This window comes from Juglans microcarpa x Juglans regia, chromosome 5S (assembly GCF_004785595.1).
Source record: "Juglans microcarpa x Juglans regia isolate MS1-56 chromosome 5S, Jm3101_v1.0, whole genome shotgun sequence".
NCBI lineage: Eukaryota > Viridiplantae > Streptophyta > Magnoliopsida > Fagales > Juglandaceae > Juglans > Juglans microcarpa x Juglans regia.
Window position 1 is genome coordinate 14,212,294 of NC_054603.1, and position 24,952 is coordinate 14,237,245.

At 38.4% G+C, this 24,952-nt stretch overlaps 1 protein-coding gene across 1 annotated transcript; it reads left to right on the plus strand.

Annotated features, from left to right (window-relative positions):
• The first annotated feature begins 9,267 nt into the window (after positions 1-9,267).
• On the plus strand, positions 9,268-12,319 carry LOC121267534 (pentatricopeptide repeat-containing protein At3g57430, chloroplastic). Its single transcript, XM_041171432.1, has 2 exons — positions 9,268-9,544; positions 9,583-12,319. Exons 1-2 carry the CDS (start codon positions 9,362-9,364, stop codon positions 12,103-12,105), a joined length of 2,706 nt encoding a protein of 901 aa, XP_041027366.1. The 5' UTR covers positions 9,268-9,361; the 3' UTR covers positions 12,106-12,319.
• Positions 12,320-24,952: the final 12,633 nt, after the last annotated feature.

Consider the following 24,952-nt stretch of genomic DNA (forward strand, 5'->3'; position numbering starts at 1 on the left):
GGAACTGTAGACTGCGAAATGTGACGAGCATTTTCATAGTCCAAAGCACTTACAGCCCCTTCACATCATCACCAACAGCATTCCAATACTCAGATCATCAATTAAAACCATAAAATATCAGGTGATTAATTCAAATGAAAATAGTCACCCTACCATCAGAATCCACATCTGACTTGCTCACTTGGGATACTGACCTTCTTTTTGCCTGACAGTCCTAAATTCAAATGGAAGTTTTAACTCATCTCATCGCAAGAGAATCTCTAACTCCCAGACATATTCATAATATCAATGAAAAATATGCCAAGAATATATATCTGTCTGGAAACATCAACACTGCATACATGATGATCTCTATCCAATGATCTTTCTCAGGATAAATTTGAACAAAAGTAGAATATCCATGAGCTAAATAGGTACTGGATAACCAAAACAATAGCAAAAGAAAAGATCAGCTAACCACTTGAGGACGCATGGGTTAGGTCACATTGTGGCTAGGCTGCAGTGGCAGATTATACTGCCCCATCCACTGCATTTGTGAGCAATCAATGGAATCTTGGCATTGGCAGAGCCACAAGCATTTCTCCTATGACTGTCAATTCCTGTAAGCCACATTGTCGATTAGCTCTGATAAAGAGACATAAAGCAGAAAGTACATTATGCACTTCATACCATTTTGGAAATCTTCTCCTGATGACTTCCTTGTGCAATTGTGACCTGTCTTTGCGAGCTGTACAGGTGAACGACACATACACAACTCAGAAAGTGCAGAAAACGTCTATCACAAAAAAAAAAAAATGGACAAAATATAAACCATATGAAAGTAAATTAAAAGCGACGATGAGCCATATAACAATGCTCCTGCCCATATTTCAACCACATAGATTCTGACTCCTCATTACACACTGTGCTCCATCCGGAGAGGTTTGCATATGCAGGAAAATCATTTATTGTCCATAATAATATTGCATGTAATCGAAAGGTTTGTGATACTGATGCATCAAATGTATCTACACTTTCTTCCCACAACTGCTTCAACTCATCAATCAATGATCTCAAATACACATCAATTTCATTTCTAGGTGCTCTAGGTCCAGGAATAAGTTAGGTCATCATGAAGTACGGATCTTTCATACATTTCCAAGGAGGTAGGTTATATGGCATAAGTAGTACCGGCCACACGCTGTAAGATGTACTCATGTTACCAAATGGATTAAAACCATCTATTACCAGTCCAAGTCGAACGTTGCGCGATTCTTGAGCAAACCATTGATGCGATTTATCAAATTCTTTCCAAACCACAGAGTCAGCTGGATGTCTCAAATTATTCAAATCTTGAACTCTTTTTTCTCTATGCCATCTCATATCCTTAGCTGTATTTTTTGACATAAATAATTTTTGCAACCTTGGCTTCAATGGAAAATACCGCAACATCTCATGAGGAATTTTCTTGTCTTTTTTTTCATTGTCAATCCATCTTGGCTTTTTGCATATAGGACACTTTTGACTACTAGCATGCTCTTTCAAAAAAAGTATACAATCATTTTTGCATGCATCAATCTTATCATAATTAAAGCCCAAACCCCCTCTCAATTGTTTTGCCTCGTAGTATGACTTAGTCAATGTCTCTCCATCAGGAAGTGTGTTTCTCAACGAGTCGATCAACATGTCAAATGAGTTATTACTCCAATTATTAATTGTCTTCAAATGGAGCAACCTTATAATGAAAGCCAATTTTGAAAACTTCACACAACCTGGATAAAGTTGACATTGAGAATCTTTCCACAACTGTTCAAAATTTATATTTCCTAATTCTGACAATGCAGGACCTTGGCTATTGGAAGACTCTCCAATATTAGTATCCATAAATGTTCCTATGTAAACATCATCTAACAGTTCTTCAACTTCGTCAACATTTTCCATCCAATAATTCTCATTAGCATTGTTACGAACCTGATTTTCATTCCATGTTTTATCTTCTCCATGAAATATCTATTGCGTGTAATTCTTATCAATTCCTTTAATGAATATATGATCTTCCACTACATCTATAGTCCTATAATACTCATTCTTACACTTAACACATGGACACCTGATCCTGCCCAGTTTCTCTACATGACCACGTGCAATACTAATAAATTGGTTTACCCCTTCTACATATGTTGTAGAAAATTTATTAGTAAGATTCATCCAGCTTTTGTCCATTTTGTTGTACCTAAAAAAAATTTAACAAATAAATCGAGTTCAACTAAAACTAAAAACATCATTGAAAAGTATGCGTGAAAAATTATAAATTTACCATCTCTTAACAATTATATTTGATCTAGAAATTAACTTTCATTATCATGGAATATAATGTCGTTAAAACCATTTTTTAAAGAAAAATTCTAAGGCATGTTCCTTTTCTTTTAAACTAATAAAGTCAAATCATCAATTATATTTGTTAAAATAAAATGAGAAAAAAAATATTATTTCAATTACTTCATTAAAATAAAATTTAAAGTTAAATGAGAAAAAATAATTATTTCGAAATTAGTAAAAATATAATGATTAACACTACTTAATTGTGATAAATTTTTATTTAAAGTAGTAGAATTATGCACAATTCCGATATTATCATTCTCAATTGATTAAGATTATTCAAGATCGTGAGAAAATTATGATTGAACCCATATCCATAATTCCATTTCTATCAATTGACTTGAAGCAAGAACAATTAATCATTGAACACAAACAATTGGGAAAGAAATTACATCTCATAATAATAAGGTTTCATTTGCAATCTTAGTTAAGAATTTAGATAGACATGTTTTCGAAAATAAACTCAAAAACCTGAATATAAATAAATATTAAAATAATTAATTGAAAGAAAAATAACACTTACAGTGCTTCTAGAAAGAAAAGATATCAGCAAGACTGTTGTTAAATTTTAATTGTACTTAGAAGTGGACGAATCGTACCAAAGTATAGTTGTAGCAAGAACGAGATCGAATTCACAGGAACTTGTAAAAACATAGAAATCTAATTAATTATAAACCAAATAAATTCTAATAAAGATGAGTTGTAAAATGAAACAAAAAATTAAGAACTAAACAATCAATTAATCAAAACAAGAAATAATTAATTTAATAAACTAATCACAATAAAAGAACTAAAATAAATTATGAAGATGAAAATTAATCTAAAAAACGAATAAACTATTAATGGATAATGAACTAAAATTTTGGAATCCACCTTATTAATTTATAATAATATATTTATGAAAATTGATTTTCTGAAATATTTACATGATAATCTAGAATTCAATTTTGTTATCATGAAAAATAGCATTGTTGAAACCTATTTTTAAGAAAATATTTAAAGTATGCATGTTCTTGTTCGCTCAAAGATACAAAATCAAATCATCACTTATATCTGTTAAAACAAATCACAAAAGATATAAGATTTTATTTTTGACAAAATTATAATTTAGGCTCTCAATTGATTAAGATTATTCTATATCATGTGAAAAATATGATTGAACTCATATCAAGAACTTTATCTTCAATTAATATGAAGTAAGAATAATAGATAGTTGAACACATACATAATTGGAGAAAAAATCAATCTCATAAATAATGCTATAATATAATCATCAATGAGATTTCATCTTCAAACTTAACTAGATATATTGATAAAAATAAATTCTAAAATTTGAATGTAAAAAAACATTAAAATAATATTTGCAAGAAAATATAAAAAAATAAAAATTATATACATAAACACAGTTGTCCAATTTTAATCTTCATTCTCTCAAATCCATAATACTCCTGCGCCGCACAGCCTAGTGTTTTTATTTGTTGGATTTCGTTCTGCAGGTGCCCTTTTGCTTCGTCTATTTATATATTTTTTTTGTTGATTTCGTTTGGCGTGCCATTTGCTTTAACCCATTTATATATCAATTACATCCCGTTTGTTGCGTTATAATTGACAAAAAATTATAACTTCCCTAAAACTTATTATTTATGACAAAATGTAACTCGTTGGCAATACTATACTGCAGCAAAATTATTAGTGATGATTATAGTCGTTGCTAGTTCTATATTGTCGTTACAATTATTTTCTCATTTGGTGAGAAATTCTCCCACTCATGTATTTGCGATCAATATAAATGACGGTATAATTTTGGTCGTTAAAAGTAATATTGGGGACGAATTTAAAGTTTTCCTCATTAAAGATAAACTTTTAGCTACGAGTTTTATATCGTAGCTAAAACATTACCTTTTGTGAAGATAAATTGGATCGCATAAAATTAATTATTAGATTATAAAGGACAAAAAATTATATATTCACTAAAACTTATTATTTATGACAAATGATGCTTACCTACTAAAAATAAAATATTTATGAGAAAATGCAATTTGTTGGCAACACTCAATTGTAACAAGATTGTTAGCGACCATTACAATCATTGTTAATTCTATAATTGTTGTCACAATTATTTTCTCATTTGGTCAAAAATTTTCCTGCTTATGTATTTGTGGTCAATACAAATGACGGTATAATTTTGGTCGTTAAAAGTGATATCAGCGACGAATTTAAAGTTTTTCTCAGTGAAGATAATTATTTAGCTACGAGTTTTATATCGTCGCTAAAATATTACTTTTTGCAAAGATAAATTGTGTCACAAAAAGTCAATCATTAGATTAAAATTGACAAAAAATTATAGTTTCACTAAAACTTATTATTTATGACAAAATGTAACTAATTGACAATACTTTACTGTATTAAAATTATTAACGACGATTATAGTCGTTGCTAATTCTATAATTATCGTCACAATTACTTTTTTATTTGGTAAGAAATTTTTTTGCTTATGTATTTGTTACCAATATAAATGACGATATAATTTTAATTGTTAAAAGTAACATCAACAACAAATTTAAAATTTATTCACTAAAAATAAACTTTTAGACACGATTTTTATATCTCTGCTAAAACTTTCGTGATTTTTGAGGCATGAAACAGCACTAGTAAGAAGCCTACCACCGCACCGTGGATCGTGCCAAAAACGAAGTCTGAGCCATCACCTACCACAAAACATTGCACCCAATCGAGTTAATTATCAAATCCTTGAATCTTTTTCTGGGCGCTGTCCACCGGAATTTCCCTTCTCTTTTTGAGTTTTTATTGGTTTTTATCCCGTTATTTCATGATGGGTTTCTTGAAGAGGTTGTTGGTGGACTAGAAAATTTTCATCTTTCTCCAGAGAGAATGACAGGTCTCTTAGAATAACAGAGAGGAGCTGGCAGGAAATTCAGCAAGTTTATTCCTCAGGGAGGTGATATGGTGGAGTGGCTAGTGGTTACGATAGAGGCTTGCATCAAAGCTAGTAATGGTAAGGAGTTCTACAAAACGATAAGAGATTGCATTCTGCTTTTGTGGCACATCAAGGAAAATCCAACCTCAAAGTACTTGTTCTCCCCTCAACTTCAAATTAGAAAGAAAATCCATGAACTGAAATAAAGAAATACGCTTGCACTGGTGAAAGAAAATAACTCCAGAGAACAGTCAAATGGGTTAGAGAAACCATGGGGAAAGAACAAGAAAAAAAAAAAAAAAAAACTAAGAAAAGGGTCATATTGGCCTAACCGGTGGCAGTAATCGGTGCTCGGAGAAGTGAGATTCCACGACACGACTTTATGGGGTATATGAAAATGGATGAGATACTGGCTGCCATAGGTGAGAGTCGTGTGTTTTTAGCGAGTGATATCACTTGCTAGCAGAACCGTCGAGTCATCCGGATTTGATTGTGCTTATATGGAGCCCGGACAGTCAGGAGATGCATTTCCCACGTGTGCATACAAAACCGCTAGTTAAATTCTTGTCCGTCTGTCTAAAATAATGCTTTATTGGGCATAATGGCCAGATCAGAGTATTAAATGTGGTCAGATTTTATAAAGTTGTAAAGTACATCACCAATATTTTGGGAGTTTTTCCTTTTTAATCTTTTAAGGAATAGCTAGATGACACAATTGCCTATTAAATAGTCTGACAATTCTTAGTAAAATGTAATACTATATACAGTTACAGAATACATAAATATTAAATAGTCATTTTAAAAAAGAGTAAGATTTATTATTAAAAAATTAATTTATTTTTTTTGTATATCTTATATTTATTCATTTTTTTCAAAACGATTGTAAGTATCATTTCTTCTGAGCGAATAGCCACTGCCAGCCAATCCAATTAAAAAATAAAGAGAGGTTGAGTAGCACCGTTCAAGCTTATAGTTAAGTTAAAAATATTTTTTTTATTTAAATTTTTTATTTTTTAAACATTTTTAAAAAATATAATATACTAATAATCACTTCCTTAACTATTAAATAAAGAAACAAATTAAAAAATAAAATAAAATATATGAGGTTTCAAAATGAGTTGACAAATTGAATAGATAAAATAGTATTTTTAAAAATAAAAAGAAATTGTTTGTGGACCGAGAATGATTTTCCAAAGTGACTGGTATTATTATTATTATTATTTTACTTAATCGTGATTTTTAATATGTTTGTAATTTTTTTAAATGTTTAAAAGTACTTAAAAATTGATTGAAAAAAAGTGTATTTATACTTATAGATACAATGGTAGGGCAATGCTATTGCCCTAGATAAAAACTTTGAACAATGATTCAAAACTCAAAAGGAGCAGCTGTTATTGCAATAAATGTAACTAGTCTAGTTTGAGTATTGCGAATATACGAGGTATTATCAGAATATTTTATTATTATTTATTATTATTTAATAATTTATTATTTATTTATTACTATTCACATAATTCCGAAAAATGGTTGCAGTGTAAAAAGAATATATATACATTTATAATTATTTTACAATCTATTTTTAAGCAATTGATAAAATCATACTACTTTATTAAAAATAAATTTTAAGATTACAAAACTACCTTATAAATTGATTGAAAAAGAGTTGGCATGAGCCGCTAAACTTTAAAGAACAGCTATGCACAAGAGAGCATGCCGGTTCACATTAAACTTTACTACATTTTTTCAAGAACAACAATCTGTTAATTTAGCATGCAATTGGCAATTAGCACTGAGTTGTTCAAGGTAACATAGGAGCATCTCTAGCACATATCAATTTGAAATTGTGGAACTTAAATCACATAAATTCTCTAACATTTGAACTAAATGTTACAAAATTTCTTTGATTAAAAAATACTTCAAACTTTTATAATTTAGATAGAGATTACACAAGATGTGGACCTCACCGTATTTATTTATTATTTAATATAACTTATATTAGTCATGGTTATGTGAGTACATGTGACTAATCAAATCTTTTGTATACCATATTCTTATTCTACTTTTATTCTTTTATATAAAATATGGCACTTTTGTCACCCTTAAATCATTATTTATTTTTTTTTAAAAATAAAAGATTGATGGATAATATAGTCTTGTCATAATGAGATAAAAGTGAGATGAGGATGAGGTGTAGAATTTTTAAAAAAAAGTGACGTCACCTTTGTTTCTTTGGTCTTTTGATATTGAGCGGTGCTACTCCTACCGCTAGGAGCTCCCGCTAGTATTTTTGAGATGTTTTTTTTTTTTTTGTTTTTTTTATATGTATTTTTTTAATACATTTAAATATATTTTAAAAAATAAAAAAATTCATAATATTTTTAAAAAATACTTACTTAATCATTAAGTAAAAAAAAAATAAAAATAAAAAATAAAAAATTCACAATAGTAAAAACTAGCAGTAGAAACAAGTGGGGAGAGTAATATTTTCCGTTGATATTTTCAAATATGAATCTATGATATAGATTCCTCTAGATTAGCTTACAGTCTCTGTCGTCCCCAAGCCCCGCATCTGACCAAAGATAATCTCTAAGTCCAACAATAGCTATTTGTTTAATTTATTTTTCTTTTCTCTAATGTACTTTTACAATTCTTTTACAAGAGATCATCAGATTGAAACAACCATTAGAGCTCAAAGAGGACTCAGCAGTTGAACCTTTGAATTCTTAACTAAAGAAATAAAGGATGCTATCAGCTCCAAAATTTCCATCTCTCCTACAAAATCCTTATAAAGGTTGGTACTAGTGGCCTTCACTCAAGGGAGTGACCATAGAGGTAGTCTTCTTATCAAAGACCAGGTGGCTTGTTATTGATGCTCCCTCCTTTCTTTTCCTTGTTTTTTCTCTTTTTATGTTTTTTCTATTATTTAGTTAACTTTTATTATTTTGATTTAGTTAACCAATCTTCTCCTTCTTTTGAAGCCAACCAGCTGGTCTTGACATATCTATAAAAATGGTTCTCTTTTAATTTTTATTTAATTTTTGTCTTTTTTTAAGATCTTTGAATCCCAATGAGTAATGTAAAATACAGTCGTAGAGTACGTAAGCGTCGCACAAATCTTTTGAAAAAGAGAGTGGCTCACTATTAAAAAATTAATTTTTATTATATAAATTCCGTATTTACCCAATTTTTTAAAAAGATTACGCAGAATTTACAAATTTTACTGTGAATATTATTTTTCAGAATAGTTCTCTCTTTTATTTTTCAAATTTGTCTTTGAATCGCATATCTAGCCCGATATGCCAATCACCATGCACGCACTTGCATTCCCTCCATCACATTCTCCCACTTTTTGAGGTTTGATGCTGCTTTCTTTTGTTGATTAATGGTTTTTGCCCACCATCCTTCTTCAAGAATACAAATAATATATAGATTTTAGAACAGAACTATTCTATTTGAATAACGCTTCAATTGCAAAACAAAGGCGAAAATCTCTATACATTGTAAGACCGTGCGATAAATGATTCGAAACAGTTGGACCAAGGAATTAGTCCAACAACCGATTTTGTAGTGGTCAAGTAATAGGACCGAATACTCCGTACCATTATTTTAAGTTTATATTTATTTTCTGTTTTGTTTTTTTAGAAAAAAGTTCATATTTATTTTCTGAATGGTATCAATTGGAAGAGTTTCCCATGTATCCCTTCTGCTTATTGATACTATGAAATTGACCATTAAAAGAAAAAAAAAAAAAAATTGAGGTTAGAATTGATAAGTTGAGATGAGATGAATTAAGATAAAAATTAAAAGTTAAATAAAATATTATTATAATATTATTTTTTAATATTATTCTTGTTTTAAATTTTAAAAAAATTAAATTATTTATTATATTTTATATAAAAATTTAAAAAAAATATATTAACGAGACGAGATAAGAGGAAATTAATTATTAGTGTTTCTCAATCCCTCAATCCAAACTAACGCTAACGAGTTGGCGTCGTAACCCATAAACTCGAGTCCCAGTCTACGTAGAAGTTAGAATAGCATCACAACCGCAACAAGTACCAGATGTCCTGCTACATCCAACCATTTTCTCCTCTCCTTACACCGCCCTTTTCTTCCCGCACATTTTCTTCCCTCCGGACCGACCACCACCACCCCGCACTTCTTCACGAACAAAATCATTCGCCACCCCCTGCCAGTGCCGCTGCCGCCGCCACCGCCACCCCATTACCAGTCCCACGCTCACATCCACCGCCGCCACCACCACTTCCTCTGCACAACCCTTGTCTCAGGACTCATGGGTCGAATCCCTTCGCTTCCAAGCCCGGTCCAATCTCTTCCGGGAAGCCATATTAACGTACGTCCAAATGTTGACCCTCGCCGGTATTTCACCCGACAACTTCGCTTTCCCGGCTGTCCTGAAGGCCGTGACCGCCCTTCAAGACTTGAATCTTGGGAAACAGATTCATGCCCACGTTTTCAAATTTGGATATGCTTCCACTTCTGTTACAGTGGCTAATACCCTCGTTCATATGTATGGGAAATGTGGAGATATAGGGGACGTGTACAAGGTGTTCAACAGAATGACTGACAGAGACGAAGTTTCTTGGAACTCCATCATCGCTTCACTGTGTCGGTTTCAGGAGTGGGAGCTTGCTTTGGAAGCGTTTCAATTAATGTTGTTTGATAATATGGCACCTAGCTCATTTACGTTGGTGAGCGTGGCGCTAGCTTGTTCAAATTTTCCTAGGCATGATGGTTTACGGCTTGGTCAGCAGGTGCATGCATATAGTTTGAGAACAGGAAATTGGAGAACGTTTACCAACAATGCTTTCATGGCAATGTATGCTAAACTAGGAAGGGTTGCTGATTCGCGAGCTTTATTTGAGTTATTTGAGGACCGTGATATGATTTCATGGAACACCATGATAAGTACTTTCACTCAAAACGATCATTTTCTAGAAGCATTATTTTTCTTATGTCTCATGGTTCTTGACGGAATTAAACCTGATGGGGTCACCTTTGCAAGCGTACTTCCTGCCTGCTCTCATTTGGAAATGTTAGATAGAGGAAAGGAAATTCATGCTTATGTCTTGAAGAATACTAATTTACCTGAGAATTCTTTTGTGGGTAGTGCTTTGGTTGACATGTATTGCAACTGTCGACAAGTTGAAAGTGGTCGCAGAGTTTTTGATGGTATCTCAAAGCAGGGTATTCCACTTTTTAATGCTATGATTACTGGCTATGCCCAAAATGAGTATGACGAGGAGGCCTTGAGCCTCTTCTTTCAAATGGAAGCACTTGATGGAATTTATCCAAATGGCACGACAATGTCAAGTGTGCTGCCAGCTTGTGTGCGATGTGATCTGTTCTCTGACCAGGAAGGTATGCATGGGTATGTGATAAAGAGGGGTTTGGAGAAGGATAGGTATGTGCAGAATGCACTTATGGACATGTACTCCAGGATGGGGAATATAGAAATCTCAAAATATTTATTTGACAGCATGGAGGTAAGAGATATCGTGTCTTGGAACACGATGATCACTGGCTATGTCAATTATGGATGCCATGAAAATGCACTCCACCTGTTACATGCCATGAAAAAAGTAGAAGAAAAGAACAAAGATGATGATTTTGAGGATGTGAACAGGGTTTCTCCTAAGCCAAATTCAGTAACGCTCATGACAGTTCTGCCAGGTTGTGCTGCCCTTTCAGCACTAGCAAAGGGTAAAGAGATCCATGCTTATGCCACCAGACGTTTTCTGGCATCAGATGTTGCAGTGGGTAGTGCACTCGTTGACATGTATGCAAAATGTGGCTGCTTGAATTTATCTAGGGGAGTGTTTGATCGAATGCCCATCAGGAATGTGATCACCTGGAATGTTCTCATCATGGCTTATGGGATGCATGGGAGAGGGGAGGAAGCCCTCGAACTATTTAAGAATATGGCAGCAGAGGGAGACAAGAGTGGCATTTTAAGGCCTAATGAAGTTACATTTATTGCAATATTTGCTGCGTGTAGTCACTCTGGGATGGTACGTGAAGGCCTACACTTATTCCATAGAATGAAAGAGGACTATGCGGTTGAACCTGCACCAGACCATTATGCTTGTGTGGTGGACTTGCTCGGCCGAGCTGGCCAACTGGAAGAAGCATATGAACTTATCAAGATGATGCCTCCTGAATTTGACAAAAGGGATGCCTGGAGTAGCTTGCTGGGTGCTTGTCGAATTCATTGGAATGTAGAAATTGGGGAGATTGCAGCTAAGAATCTCTTCCAATTGGAACCAAATGTAGCTAGCCACTATGTTCTACTGTCCAATATCTACTCTTCTGCCGGACACTGGGAAAAGGCAATGGAGATCCGTAAAATGATGCAGAAAATGGGAGTAAGAAAAGAACCTGGGTGTAGTTGGTTCGAGTTTGGTGATGAGGTTCACAAGTTTGTGGCTGGGGATGCATCGCACCCACAAAGTGAGCAGCTCCATGGATTTCTTGAAACCCTGTTAGAGAGGATGAGAAAGGAGGGGTATGTGCCTGATACTTCTTGTGTGCTTCACAACGTTGATGAAGAGGAGAAGGAAACTTTACTATGTGGACACAGTGAGAAACTGGCAATAGCTTTTGGTATTCTTAACACCCGTCCCGGAACTACAATTAGAGTTGCCAAGAACCTTAGAGTATGTAATGACTGCCATGTTGCCACTAAGTTCATCTCAAAGATAGTAGACAGGGAGATTATTGTTAGAGATGTGAGGAGGTTCCATCATTTTAGGAATGGAACTTGTTCCTGTGGAGATTACTGGTGACAAGTGCCGGAATTCAATTTCTCTTCTGAAAGAACCAACAAGATTTGCTTAAAATCCTATGCTGTGTGGTACTGTTCATAACATTCGTTTTCAGATTTTGAAATTTAGTTTGTAACAAGTTATACCATGTAGAAATTTCTTGAAATTTCATATATGTGTATTTATTGATAAGGGAATTTATATAGTAAAGCAGTTGGTCTTCAACTATTAATCACCACTTCTCTGATTTTGTTGTGAGTCATCGTCCTCAACCTTTGAGCTTCTAAAGTCTTCATATTTCCACAAGACTCTTGAAGACGTCAAGCTATGAGAATTGGTATGAGGAGCTCTTCAACAAATGCTTTTCGTTTTTGGTCAAAGTTGAAGCTTTATGGCTACAGTGCATTTGATGAGAATTAATAATGTTCTCATACCCTTTTTCCATCCAGAGAAATATAATTTTTATGGGTAAATTGTCACAAACAATTCTTTTTTGGATGAAATGACTTTTGGTGTTGGTTATAGTAGTGGCATCTTTTAATTGTGGTCAGGAGCTCTCACCAAGGTCACTATCAGATGATTGAGGTCATTTCTCTGTATGAACCATCCATCCAGCCATTCAATTTTTCATGTAGAAGGACAAGCAAAATGCTCAAATGCATCTGGTTTTTTGGTAGTACTCAACCACTACCATATTGAGAACAAAAATCCAGCTATAGCATTTTATTGTATTGCTCTCAAGAAGTGACCTCATTCATTAACACGAGCTATCTTTTATGTTTGAGATGAAGGGATACTCCATTGAGAGTACTCAGAGTAGTCGCCAGTTGAAATAGCAAACAAAGAAAAAACAGATTTGCACATGATACTGCCTCCAAGTTGAACTCCTGAAGCCTTGACAGCAGCTGTCATACCAGTAGAAACAACACTACTGCAATATATTGGAAAGAATATTTCCTATGTCATCACGTAATTCTATTACTTAATAGAAATCATGTTATAGCAAAGAAATTAAGCTAATGTGATCAATAGGACGTAGTTAAGAGATAAACAATATAGTAGTAACAAATGTGTATTTTATCTATGAAGTCATCAAGCACCCCAACCTGTTAATGTAGTGTAAGAAATCATTTAAAAGTAGCCACATGTTAATATAACGGTTTAAAGAAACATATGTTCCTCCATTTCAAGAAACCAAGTGTCAATGAAAGAGAATTGCCAACTGTTTGATTCTATGGTTTTGATTCCTCGAGATTATTTGGAAATTAAACTATATGTTCAGATGTTAATGAGATGATAGTATTAATGGAGATGAAGTATAGGAAAAAGGAACAATTTTAAAGTCAGATTCACATGATTACACTGACACTTGTACTCAATACCTTTCAATTGTACGACCACCAAAAGGTAGGAACTGCGCCACCAGTTTTTGAAAGCAGAAAAAATAGAGTACCATTGCATAGACGAAAGAAACCTATGGCTTTGCTAAAAAGGAGGATGCTAACCAAAGGTAGCAAGAACAAAAGCGATGTCAAAGCAAACAGGAAAGAAGAGAACGAGTTGTTGGGCTTTGTTGGGAGCTCGGTTCTGTTTGTGGCGGCTCGATCCGTGACCGGACCCGACAAGTATTATTGGGGTTTTTAGATATATATTCAACGAAACTTGGGTCATGGAACGAAGGCTTGTGTTGTGTTCGATTGATTCCACTTTATATTTTTATGTTCTTTATCGTTCCTAACACGAGCTTGTTCAAGCATCAAACACCCGTAGTTTCATTTTACACATGACATTATAAAAACAAAGTTTAAGTAATTTTCTTTCTTTTCACACTGGAAAAGTGCAGAAGACCATCGTCAGCACATCCAACCTATTGGATTCCCAAGAACCCTCATGATTACTGTCCCGGGTTTTGCCTATTACGTTCACTTTTGCCTGTGCTTCCTCTTTTTGGTTTTCCTTCTTCTTCTTCTTCGCTCATACTTCCTCTCTCTGTCTTCCTCGCATTTTTCTATTCGTGTCCCATTCTCCATTTTTCTTTCACGTCGCCTTCAAGAAATTTTCTTTCCTGCAATGGCTAGCAACGGTTCTGCTAAAGCTTCCCCCAAATCAAAGGGTGAATCCTCCCTTTCCTAGAACCCTGCTTCTTTCGATGGATATTCGTGGCGTTCGGTCTTAAACCTGGTAGACCTTGTTGACTTGAGGGAGTCTTTCTACATTCCCGAATCAGTGGACATGACCGTTCCCGAAAGGGGGTGCATCGACAGAGAGGGCTATGCTGGAGACGTGGCTCTGACGTTTTGTGCCCTAACCAATGGGTTGCAACCTCCCTTTCATTCACCCAGTGCGCGACATTTTACACTTTTTGAAGCTTGCTTCTGCCCAACTTCACAGTAAGGCATGGCACGTGTTGATGTGTGCTTGTGTAGTCTTCTGCCCGGGTGTTGGAGTCCCTAGGGGAGAAGTAACTAGACTTAAGGATGAAGGAATTCCTTTCCTTTTTATAATGTGGCGTCTCTGCCAGGAAATATCTACAGTTTCCTTGTCCATGGGCAACACCTGGTGGCTTTTGAAGGGCATTATTCCAATGACAAATAATGGACCAGTAAGTTTTTCTTCGCCTCTAGTAGTGGTTGAAAATTTCCCGCCAATGAAATGCATATAAGAGATTACCCTATTTTTGCCAATTGGGGGTGTGTCCTTGACGATAAAAGTCTATTGCTATTGTTGACTGATAGTCAACGTTCTGGCATTGATCTTGTCCTAGAATGGGCTAAGGATCACGACCGTGATGGTTTGTGGTCGGATGATCTCCTTTCTCCCTCTAGTATAGATAGGTTTTTGGTGGTGCCTAGTACCACCATGTCAGGGGGACCAAACTCAAAGTGGTACCGCCTTAAGAGAAAAGGAATGGCCCCCAAACTAGGGGGCCAAAAGTGAAGCGTTCCCGTGGTGAGGGTGCAAAATCTAGTGGCATTTTTTATTCCCCTTCGAAGGTGGCACAGGGGGTGACTATAAATGCAACTGTTCTTGGAGAGGCCATGCCGGTTGCTTCCCCTGTTAGGACCTCCTCAACGGTGAGCCTAGGTTTTGATGACCTACGTGCCTTGATGAAGTAGGTTATCAAAGACCTTTCGTTAGCTTACGACTTTCGACTGCCTTCAGGGGGTGACTATGTGGACACCCTTCCTTTGAATTTCCTGTTGTTGTTCCCACACCCTGTAATGGGAGTGATTTAAGCGACATATAGGCCATTTTTGCCTTGGGGCATATTCGGGGGAGGGGTGCCTGATGTTTTTGCCCCAACTTCTTGTGGTGTTGCAATTAAAACTGAAGGTAGCAGCCCTGTCCCTCGTGAGGGGCAGGACTTTCCCCCCCCCACTCCTTTCCTACTACTCCGTTGGGTGGTGACACCCCGCCTAAGGACCAAGACAGGGTGTCCATTCTCTCACCAAATCCTTCTTTACTTGGCAGGGATGGGAGCACCACCCTTCGCGAGGTAAGATCTTGTTGGGCAATCGAGACACTCTTAGTGGCAGTGCCCTTGAAGAACAGATGGGTGTGGAGGTAGGCGCCCAGTGCAATGAGCTAGCAGGCGAGCAGATTGGCGCCCAACAAGATGAGCCAGTGGGCGAGCAGGTCGGCGCCCAGCATGAAGGTGGCCCCTCTAGGGGAGTGTCTGCGGCTGAGCTTTGGGCCACAATGGCCTCAAAGGAGGAAGTTCATGAGTGGCAGAAGTTCTCTTATTTCGCCAAGTAAGAGAACAACCGCCTTAAAGCTGAGAGGGACTATCTGTAATGCTGCCTGGAGTAGTTGAACGACTATGTTCATTCTCTGGAGGCAGATCTTGACTCTCTTCATAAGAAGTGTTGCACGCTCCGAGCTCCTCCATGTCGAGAGTCTCCATGCCCACGACAGTTTTGCCTTACATATGGTAGAGATGGAATTGTTGCGCCTCAGGGGGTGTTGGACTCCTCTAAGCGATCTCAAATTGATGTTGACAGAAAATGTAAGGAGGCAGTTGTAGTCTTGGCTTCCTCCAAAGAGAAGCTGAGAAAATGGCCAAGGAGTTGGCCCAAAGAAAATAGGTGTTTTGGAAGGAGCATGGACATGAAGATAGCTGAGCTACAAGGGGACCTGTCTCATGTGCAGGCTATATACGATAAATATAGAAAGGAGCGTGAGGCGAAAGACGCCCGCTAAGACCAGACACCAAGGAGTGTGACCAAGTTGGTCGCACAGGTGAAGGAGCTGTAGGAGGCACATAGGAGGTTGGAATCTCATATGGTTGTTGCAAACAATGAGATTGTTTGACTTCACCTCAGTTGTCCGCCGCCAAGGCCATTCGAGACCGGGCATTTGGATATAGGTACAGGGTGGGATTGGCTAATCTGCAAGTGCATTTGCTGGCTAACCCTCAGATAGTTTTAAGGAATCTAAATTTGAAGGACTTTGAGCCGAATACCACTGCGGTCCAGTATGCAGATGCTATGGGTCACGTCGTGATGCCTGACACCTTCCCCCGTCCCCCGTCGCCGTCATGAATTTGCTTTTTGTTTGTGATGATTCTTAGGCCCCTGTTTTGGGCTATTTGTAGTTTTTTCCCTCTTTTGGGGCTCTTTGCATTTTTGAGGTGAACAATTTTATTTTTGGGCCCTCGAATTGGCCTTCTGTTTTTTGTGTGTAATGTTTTGTTTTGTTTTATTTTTTATTTTACAACTTTTTGGCCCTGAAATTGGCCTCTTACCTTTGTATGAGATTTGTATGAGATTTTGTGTCTTGGATAATGTTTCGTTTTACTACTCTGTGTACCTTTATTCTTTTGCTTCTTGGGTACTTAGCCTCTAGGCATTCCCTCAGCTGGTCTGCTAAGACAATTATGGGATCTTCTAACCTCCACACCTGTTCTGATTGCACCATTACACAACTCAGCCTTTGGTGGCTAACTTCCTGGGAGGGTCGTGGGGTCTTCTAACCTCCATGCCCACCTTGATTGCACCGCGAGTATGTAACTCGACCTTTGGGAGTGTGTAACTCGACCTTTGGTGGCTAACTTGGAGAGGGGTCATGAGGTCTTCTGACCTCCACTCCCGCCTTGATTGCACCGCGAGTGTGTAACTCGACCTTTGGTGCCTAACTTAGAGAGGGGGTCGTGGGGTCTTCTGACCTCCACTCCCGCCTTGATTGCATCGTGAATATGTAATTCGACCTTTGGTGACTAACTGTTGAGTGCATCATGAGCGTGTAACTCAACCTTTGGTGGCTAACTTGGAGAGGGGGTCATAGGGTATTCTGACCTTCACGTCCACCTCAATTGCACCGCGAGTGTGTAACTCAACCTTTGGTGGCTAACTGTCGAGTACACCGCAAGTGTGTAACTCGACCTTTGGTGGCTAACTTAGAGAGAGGGTCGTGGGGTCTTCTGACCTCCATTCTCGCCTTGATTGCACCACAAGTGTGTAACTTGACCTTTGGTGGCAAACTGTTGAGTGCACCTCGAGTGTGTAACTCAACCTTTGGTGGCTAACTTGGTGAGAGGGTCGTGGACTATTTTGACCTCCACGCCCGCCTTGATTTGCAATGGGCTAAATGCTTACCCACTTTTATTGCCTTGAGTTCTGTCAAAATATACATTCCGAAAAACAAAAATTTGTCTTTAAAATAAATGCATAAGAACATAAACTTTCTAAGGGTAGAACCTTTTTAGGTGTTTGGCATTCCATGAGTGTTGTAGCTCCCTTCCTTCACTATCTTTAAGTCAATATGATCCTGGATGGTTGCTGGCGGCCACTATGTAGAGCCCTTCCCACCGTGGGCCAAGCTTCCCTTCGTCTTGGATTGTGACCCTTGTTTCCCTTAAGACTATGTCGCCGACCTTGAATGATCTAGGTTTAACCAGTTTGTTGAAGTATTGCTCGATCTATCTCTTACTAAGGATGTTCTGGACCTCTGCCTCCTCTCTTACCTCTTCGAGTAGGTCTAGTTGTTTGCCTAGAGCTTGGTCGTTCTCTGCCTGGTTAAAGTGGTTGGTCCGATATGTGGGCAAGCCACTTTCGTGGGGGCGATTGCTTCACTTCCGAAATCCAAAGTGAAAGGCATCTCCCTTGTTGGGGTCTTCATCGAAGTTTTGTAGGCCCACAAGACTCCTAGAAGCTCTTCTGCCCACTCACCTTTCTGGTCGCCCAACTTCAAGATTCGAGTATGCACTTATTTGTTGATTCTGCTTGCATGTTTGCCTAAGGGTGCTTGGGTGATGGGTACCTTACCTTTATCCCAAGTTCCTGGCACCACGCCCTATAATGATTTGAATCTAGCTGGCTCCCATTGTTGGAGACTATAGTGTTGGGGATCCCAAATCTGCACAAGACACTTTTCTATAAGAACCTGGTGACGACTTTGGCTGTTATAGTGGCTAGAGTTTCTACCTCCCTCACTTCGTGAAGTAGTCTATTGTTACTATCATATGCTTCACCCCTCCCTTTCCCAATGGGAACGGTCTGACCGAGTCGACCACCCACTGGGAAAAGGGCCATGGGGAAGTGATGGAGGATAATTTTTCTGGTGGGCAGTGTGGAACTTGGGTGTATGCTTGGCACTGAGTGCATCTCCTGGCGAACTGCTTGGCATCCCTAAGGGTGTTGCGCCAATAGTACCCTGTCCTTAGTGCTTTCCTCGCTAAGGCTTTCCCTCCCAAATGGTTACCGTAGATGCCCTTATGTATTTCTGCAAGGACATACTGCACTTCTTTGAGTGAGATGCACCTTAGTAAGGGTGTTGTGAAACCCTTATTGTACAAGACGCTACCGATTTTGACAAACCATCCTGCCTTCCTCCTAATCTTCGTTGCTGCCTCTTTTCCTTTGGGGAGCTTCCCTGTCTCTAGGTAGTTTTCTATCTCGATGGCGCATTCTGGCGTTTCGGGGCCCACCTATGTTACCGGGATCCCGACGAGTGGTACCTTGATCAGCCTTCTCTGTATCTCCCATGGTAATTCTGCATCATCCTTCACTGATGCCCCCCTGACCAACCTATCTACCACTAAATTGTCCCCCCTTGGAACTTGTACTATGGGAAAGTAATCGGACTGGTCGCAGAGCACAAGTACTTTTTCAAGATATTTCTTCAGCTTCTCCTTCTTAGTGGCGTAGGCCCCTTTTACCTGGTTCACCACTATCTGAGAATCAGCTTTTACCTCGACCTACTTGGCGCCAGAGCCTGGGCAGGGAATAGTCCCGCTATCAAGGCCTCATACTCTGCCTCATTATTGGTGGTCTTCAAGGTGAGTGTTGTCATATAGTAATGCTCTTTTTTGCCTCCAACTTGACAGGTAGACCTGTCGACGAAGACTGTCCAAGGTTGGCCAAGGGATTGCATCGCGACCTCTGCTGGGAAGCCGTTGAATTCGGCCACAAAACTTGTGAGGGCTTGGCCCTTGATTGCATTTTTGGGTGCATAGTCGATTTCGAATTCACTAAGCTCAATTGACCATGCAACTAGCCAACCTGAGGAATCTGACTTTTGTAGTACTCTCTTGAAAGGATATTCTGTTAATACCTTTATTGGGTGAGCTTGGAAGTACGGTCGTAGCCTCCTTGCTGCTACCACTAGTGCAAACGCCAGCATCTCCATCTGTGGGTATCTGACTTTGGCGCCCTTTAGGGCACGACTCGTGTTGTAGACTGGAGCCTGGTTTCCTTCCTCCTCCTTCACTAGGACTGCAGAGACAGCTCGGGGAGATACATCCAAGTAAACATACAGGATGTCCCATTGATTAGGCTGCCTCAATAGGGGTGGATTGGTCAGGTATTGCTTCAATTCTTGGAAGGCTTAGTTGCACTCTTCATTCCAAGGGTGCACTTTCCTTAGAACTCGAAAAAAAGGGAGGCATTTATCTATGGACCTTGACACAAACCTGTTCAACCTTCCTAGCTAGTTGTTGGGTGTCGTTAATAGTTTCCGATGGCGCCATGTTTAAAATTGCTTTTATCTTCTCTATGTTGGCTTTGATTTCTTTCTCTGAGACAATGAACCCCAGGAATATGCCCGAGTTCACTCCGAATGTGCATTTGGCCGTATTCAACTTCATCTTATATTTGCACAATACTGCGAAGGATTCCTTGAGGTCTACTCTTAGAGCATCCTCAATGGATTAGCCAAAACTAAAAGACACTTTTGATGAATTTAAAAAGAACTTGGTTTTTGGCTTATTTCATTCACATAAGTCTCCATATTGGAATAACCATTTTTTTATTATATAACAATAAAATAATATAAGATGAATTTGACTTTGTCTATTCACATCAAATCTTCATATTGGATTATCTATTTATTCATTATATAGTAATGAGTAATTAATAATTAAAAAATATTTAATTTTTTAATTATTAATTTATTTTATTATATTATATTTTACTCTTTTATCAATTATATGTTAATTAGTAATGGTATTCTGATTAAATTATGGTTTAAAAAAATTATATTCTACTTGCTAGCCCAACCATCAAACCTGGATTGACCCAACAACCCAGCCCCCCAGCACATGAATCCAGCTAGCACATGAAGATGTATGTTGATAGAAAGAAATGGAGAGAGAAATAATTGATAAAAAATGTATTTGATGTATCAACAGGAACCTTCAAATTTAGAAAAACTTTTGAAAGTCACTTTAGCTAAATTCCATATTTTGTGAGCATATTTTGTTATTTAATAGCTACATATTCAATGGATTTAGCTTTTAGCTAATCTATTGAGGATGCTCTTGGGTGGCTTCCTTGCTCTTCACTAGTTGGTCATCTACGTACACCTCTATGGTCTTCCCAATTTGGTGCTTGAACATTCGATTGACCAGCTTTTGATATATCGCCCCAACGTTCTTCAATCCGAAAGACATTACTCGATAGCAATAGAGCTATCTGTGAGTTATGAATGCCGTCTTCTCCTCATATGCCTTATTCATCTTGATTTGATTGTACTCAGAGTAGGCTTCCATAAAGCTTAAAGATTTGTGCTCGACTGTGGTGTCCATAATGACGTCAATTTAGGGGAGTGGGAAACTGTCATTGGGACAAGTTTTGTTGAGTTCAATGAAGTCCATGCACATCCTCCATTTACCGTGGGCTTTTCTGACGAGCACTACAGCCATTCAGGGTAGTGTGCTTCCCGTATGAAGCCTCCTGCTAAAAGCCTATCAATCTCCTTAGCTATGGCTGCCCATTTCTCTATACTGAACGACCTCCTTTTCTGCCGCACTTTCTTGGCTTCTAGGTTGACATAGAGGTTGTGCTCTATGACTGAATTATTTAGCCTCGGCATGTCTTCATGGCTCCAGGCGAACACGTCTCTATGTTCGATCAATAACTACTTTAGGGCCTCTCGATACTCTGGTGGGAGCTTCGTACCAACCCTAGTGGTGGCGGCTGGGCGTTCTGGGTGAAGTTATACTATCTCTAAATGCTCATTGGCCTCGGCTTAGAGCAGATTGCTTTCATCCCTGACTTCCATGTCTTGTTCCTCTTCTATCTGAGGCGGTGTTGGTGGGTGCTCCCCTGAGCTACCCACCAAGCATACTGCTGGCGCCTCTATCTTCAACTCCTGAATGTAACACTCTAGTGCCAACTACTCTCCTAGGACTTTGTCGACTTCTGCTTCTGTTAAGAACTTCATTTTAAGGTGGTGGGTGGAGGTTACCACCTTTAGGTGGTTGAGGGTCAGACATCCCAATATGGCGTTATAGGATGATGGGGCCTTGACCACTAGGAAGTCTGTCATGCTGGTGATCGTGTGGATCCTTTGCCCCACCGTAACCGGAAGTGTGATGACCCCAATAGGTTGAACAGCTTCTCCTAGAAACCCTTTGAGTGGGGAAGGCTATGGTCACTGCCTATTAGGGCTGATATCCATTCTAGTGAATGAATCCCAAAACAGAATATCGGTTGAGCTCCCATTGTTGACCAAGACTCATCTAGTCGTGTAGTTGGCTATCAGCAACGTAACTACCAAGACGTCATCATGGGGGTACATAACCCCATCGCAATCCTCATCCCTGAACGAGATGGTCGGGGTTGTCCCCGTCCTGGGGTATTTGCTTGGTCTGTTTGCCAATGTATACTTCGTGATACCTTGCCCTACGGGCGTGGGCTTTCTTGCTTGATGTTGTGGCACTGCCCCCAGCGAATTCGCTTGCTATTGTACGGATCTCTCCAAGTGGGTCCTATTCTTGGTCCTTTCTTGGCCGAGGAGAGTTATTCCTTCCTGGTCTTTCTTGCCTCTGACGCTTGGGGCTTATACCCTGCCTTTGCTCTTGTCGACAATTCGCTTCCCTCCACAGCCTGATGTAATCGGCCAGCATCCTTTCCAAATCCCCACTCCCGGATAGCTCATCTACCTTCTTCTTCAGGGTGATGCAATCTTCGGTCCAACAGGAATTGGTTTGGTGATACGTGTAATGGCGCTGGCCCCTGCTTGACGAATGATCTTTCTTTCTTGCAACCCTATTGTTCTCTTGCATGTTGTGCTTGTTGTGAATTTGGCAGCGCCCTTGGTCTTGTTGACTGGTGTATCGGTCACGTTTATCATCATGGTGCCATCGACTGTTGGCCATTTTTTCTTTATCTTTGGAATTCTATGGGTTCTTGTTCTCTGATTAGGTTTCCTGCTTCCGTGGCTCTAAGAAGGCTTGTAATGTGTCCTCCACATTAAGTTGTCTTGCTCGGTCTACGTACGGAGTCCTTTCTGGCCAGTTCAGCCATGAGCTTCATGGTCAAATTCCTCCCAAGAGGGCGCCCAAGGTATTTTTTCGTCTTGGTCGTTCGTAGTGAGCCTCTCTTTGTTGAGGTGAGTTAGATAGGTTTCCAAGTTTTTGCCTTCCTTTTGTTTTATGGTTAGTAGATAGGCGGTTGGCTTACGGCGAGTTAGAGGGCGCCCAAGGTGATTTTTTCATCTTGGCCATCCATGGCGTAGTCATTTGCACTTTAAAATTTTCGAGGTGATTAACAGGATCCTTGGATCCGTCGTATAGGTCGATCTGGAGTACCTTAAATTTGGGCGGTAGTAGAATCGCCTGACCTCCTTGTTGTAAGGGAGGTCTGTACGCGTGAGGAGCTGTTCCACGGAAGGGAACCACCCATCCTCTTCGCCATCTCCTCATATTTGTCAACAAGACTACGCAGCTCGTCGTTCATCTTTTTTTTTTTTTTTTTTTTTTTTCCATCTTTTCACTATTTACCCCCTCCGCACCGTGTGCGTCTCCTTTAGCTTGCTCGTTTTGGGCCGAGGGGGTTATCCTTCTACCGTTTTAACTCCTCGTTCTCCTTTTACAGCTGCTCAACAACTGCCATCACTTGCTTCAACCTTTCTTCTATTTCTGCTAACCTCATCTCCACTTTCGTCATGCTTGTTTCTAGTTCCTGGTGTACGTGTGATCATGTGACGGTTGGTATGTAAAAATCACGTTTAACGTCTATCAGAAGGTCCCACAGATGGCGTCACTGTAAAGGACATGTTTCACACCATCAACAGTACGAATGATTTGCAGCAACAAAGGGAGGGCACTAGTTGCCCTAAGTAGACTCTTATGCTTAAGTCAGTAACAAGATGAGAATAAATGTATGTAAAAATGAAAATGATAATGTTTGTTACCTCTCATAGGTTATTTATAAAAGGACATGGACATGGTGTCTCTACTCACCATCCAGTTGAACACTTTCAAGGCCTCCTTAGGCTTGTGCTTCCTCAAATATGAAGCAATAAGCGAGGTGTTGATGGGTGTGAGGTAAGGATGTGCCTTGAGGCGGGCAAGGAGAGACATGGGGAGGGCCATATCCAAGTTGGAAGTTAGGAAATTGACGAGAATGGAAGGAGAGAGAGAGAGAGAGATTTTGGAGGGGGGTTTGTGAGGAGGGCAATTGTGGCGAGGTGGATTGTCGTGGGGAGGTGGTTTGAGGAGCAAAGGCTTGGAAGGAGGAGGTTAATCTTCGTGAGCTCCTCTTGGGTCAGTGTTGCAATTGCAATGGAAGAGGCAGCTTCACTTGTGTAAGTAGAAGTAATAGTAGAAAGTGGTGCAATTAAAGGTTGGAAGACATGGGAGACGATGGAATTTCAGGAAAAAGACAAAAGTTGAAGTTGTGCCAGTTCGAGAGATTTCATTCTGATTCAGGCTGCTTCCTTTCCTGTACAAGGTATGTTCCATCCACTCTCTCTCTTCATTCTTTTTATCTTTTCCCCATTAGGATTTATTGACCTGCGCCAAATTCCAATTGATATACTAGATTTTGTATGTCAATTATTTTATGAGATTTATTTTGAATTTATTTAATAACTATAATAGATATGTCATATGGTAAATAATAATAGATATGTCATATGGTAAATAATAATAGTATGTCCAAATGTCAATTACTAATTGGGCATATATACCAATAATAATATAATGATTATTGCTTACATTTTGTTATGTAACTGATTGATAGAGTATATATGAAAGATATGATGAACTAGACTAAACCCTCCAAGGAAAAAAGAGAATTTATCAACATGCAATCCTTATAATTGAATTTGGATACGACGAGAAAGAAAACAAAAATTACTGAATTATAAAAACCTCCTATGGTAAATATTGGAAAATCCATGGATATACAGAATTGCTTATAAGTCTAGTCTACCAAAAGGCAGTCCTAGCTTGATTTTCCGAGCCTGCTACCCAATATATAGTACCTAAATTAATATATATATGCAACTTTTTATGTATTTTATATATGAGATAGTTTAAGTCAAAATTTCATACAATTGTCGACATCTTATGATACAATAATTATCTATATGAGAATATTGAAAAGATTAGAATGGCTAAAAATAGCTCTAGATTGAATGCATC

Coding starts and splice junctions, on each gene's coding strand:
- LOC121267534 (XM_041171432.1), top strand. CDS start 9,362: ATGTCCTGCTACATCCAACCATTTTCTCCTCTCCTTACACCGCCCTTT. Junction 9,545..9,582: donor TACCAGTCCCACGCTCACAT/CCACCGCCGCCA, acceptor GCACAACCCTTG/TCTCAGGACTCATGGGTCGA.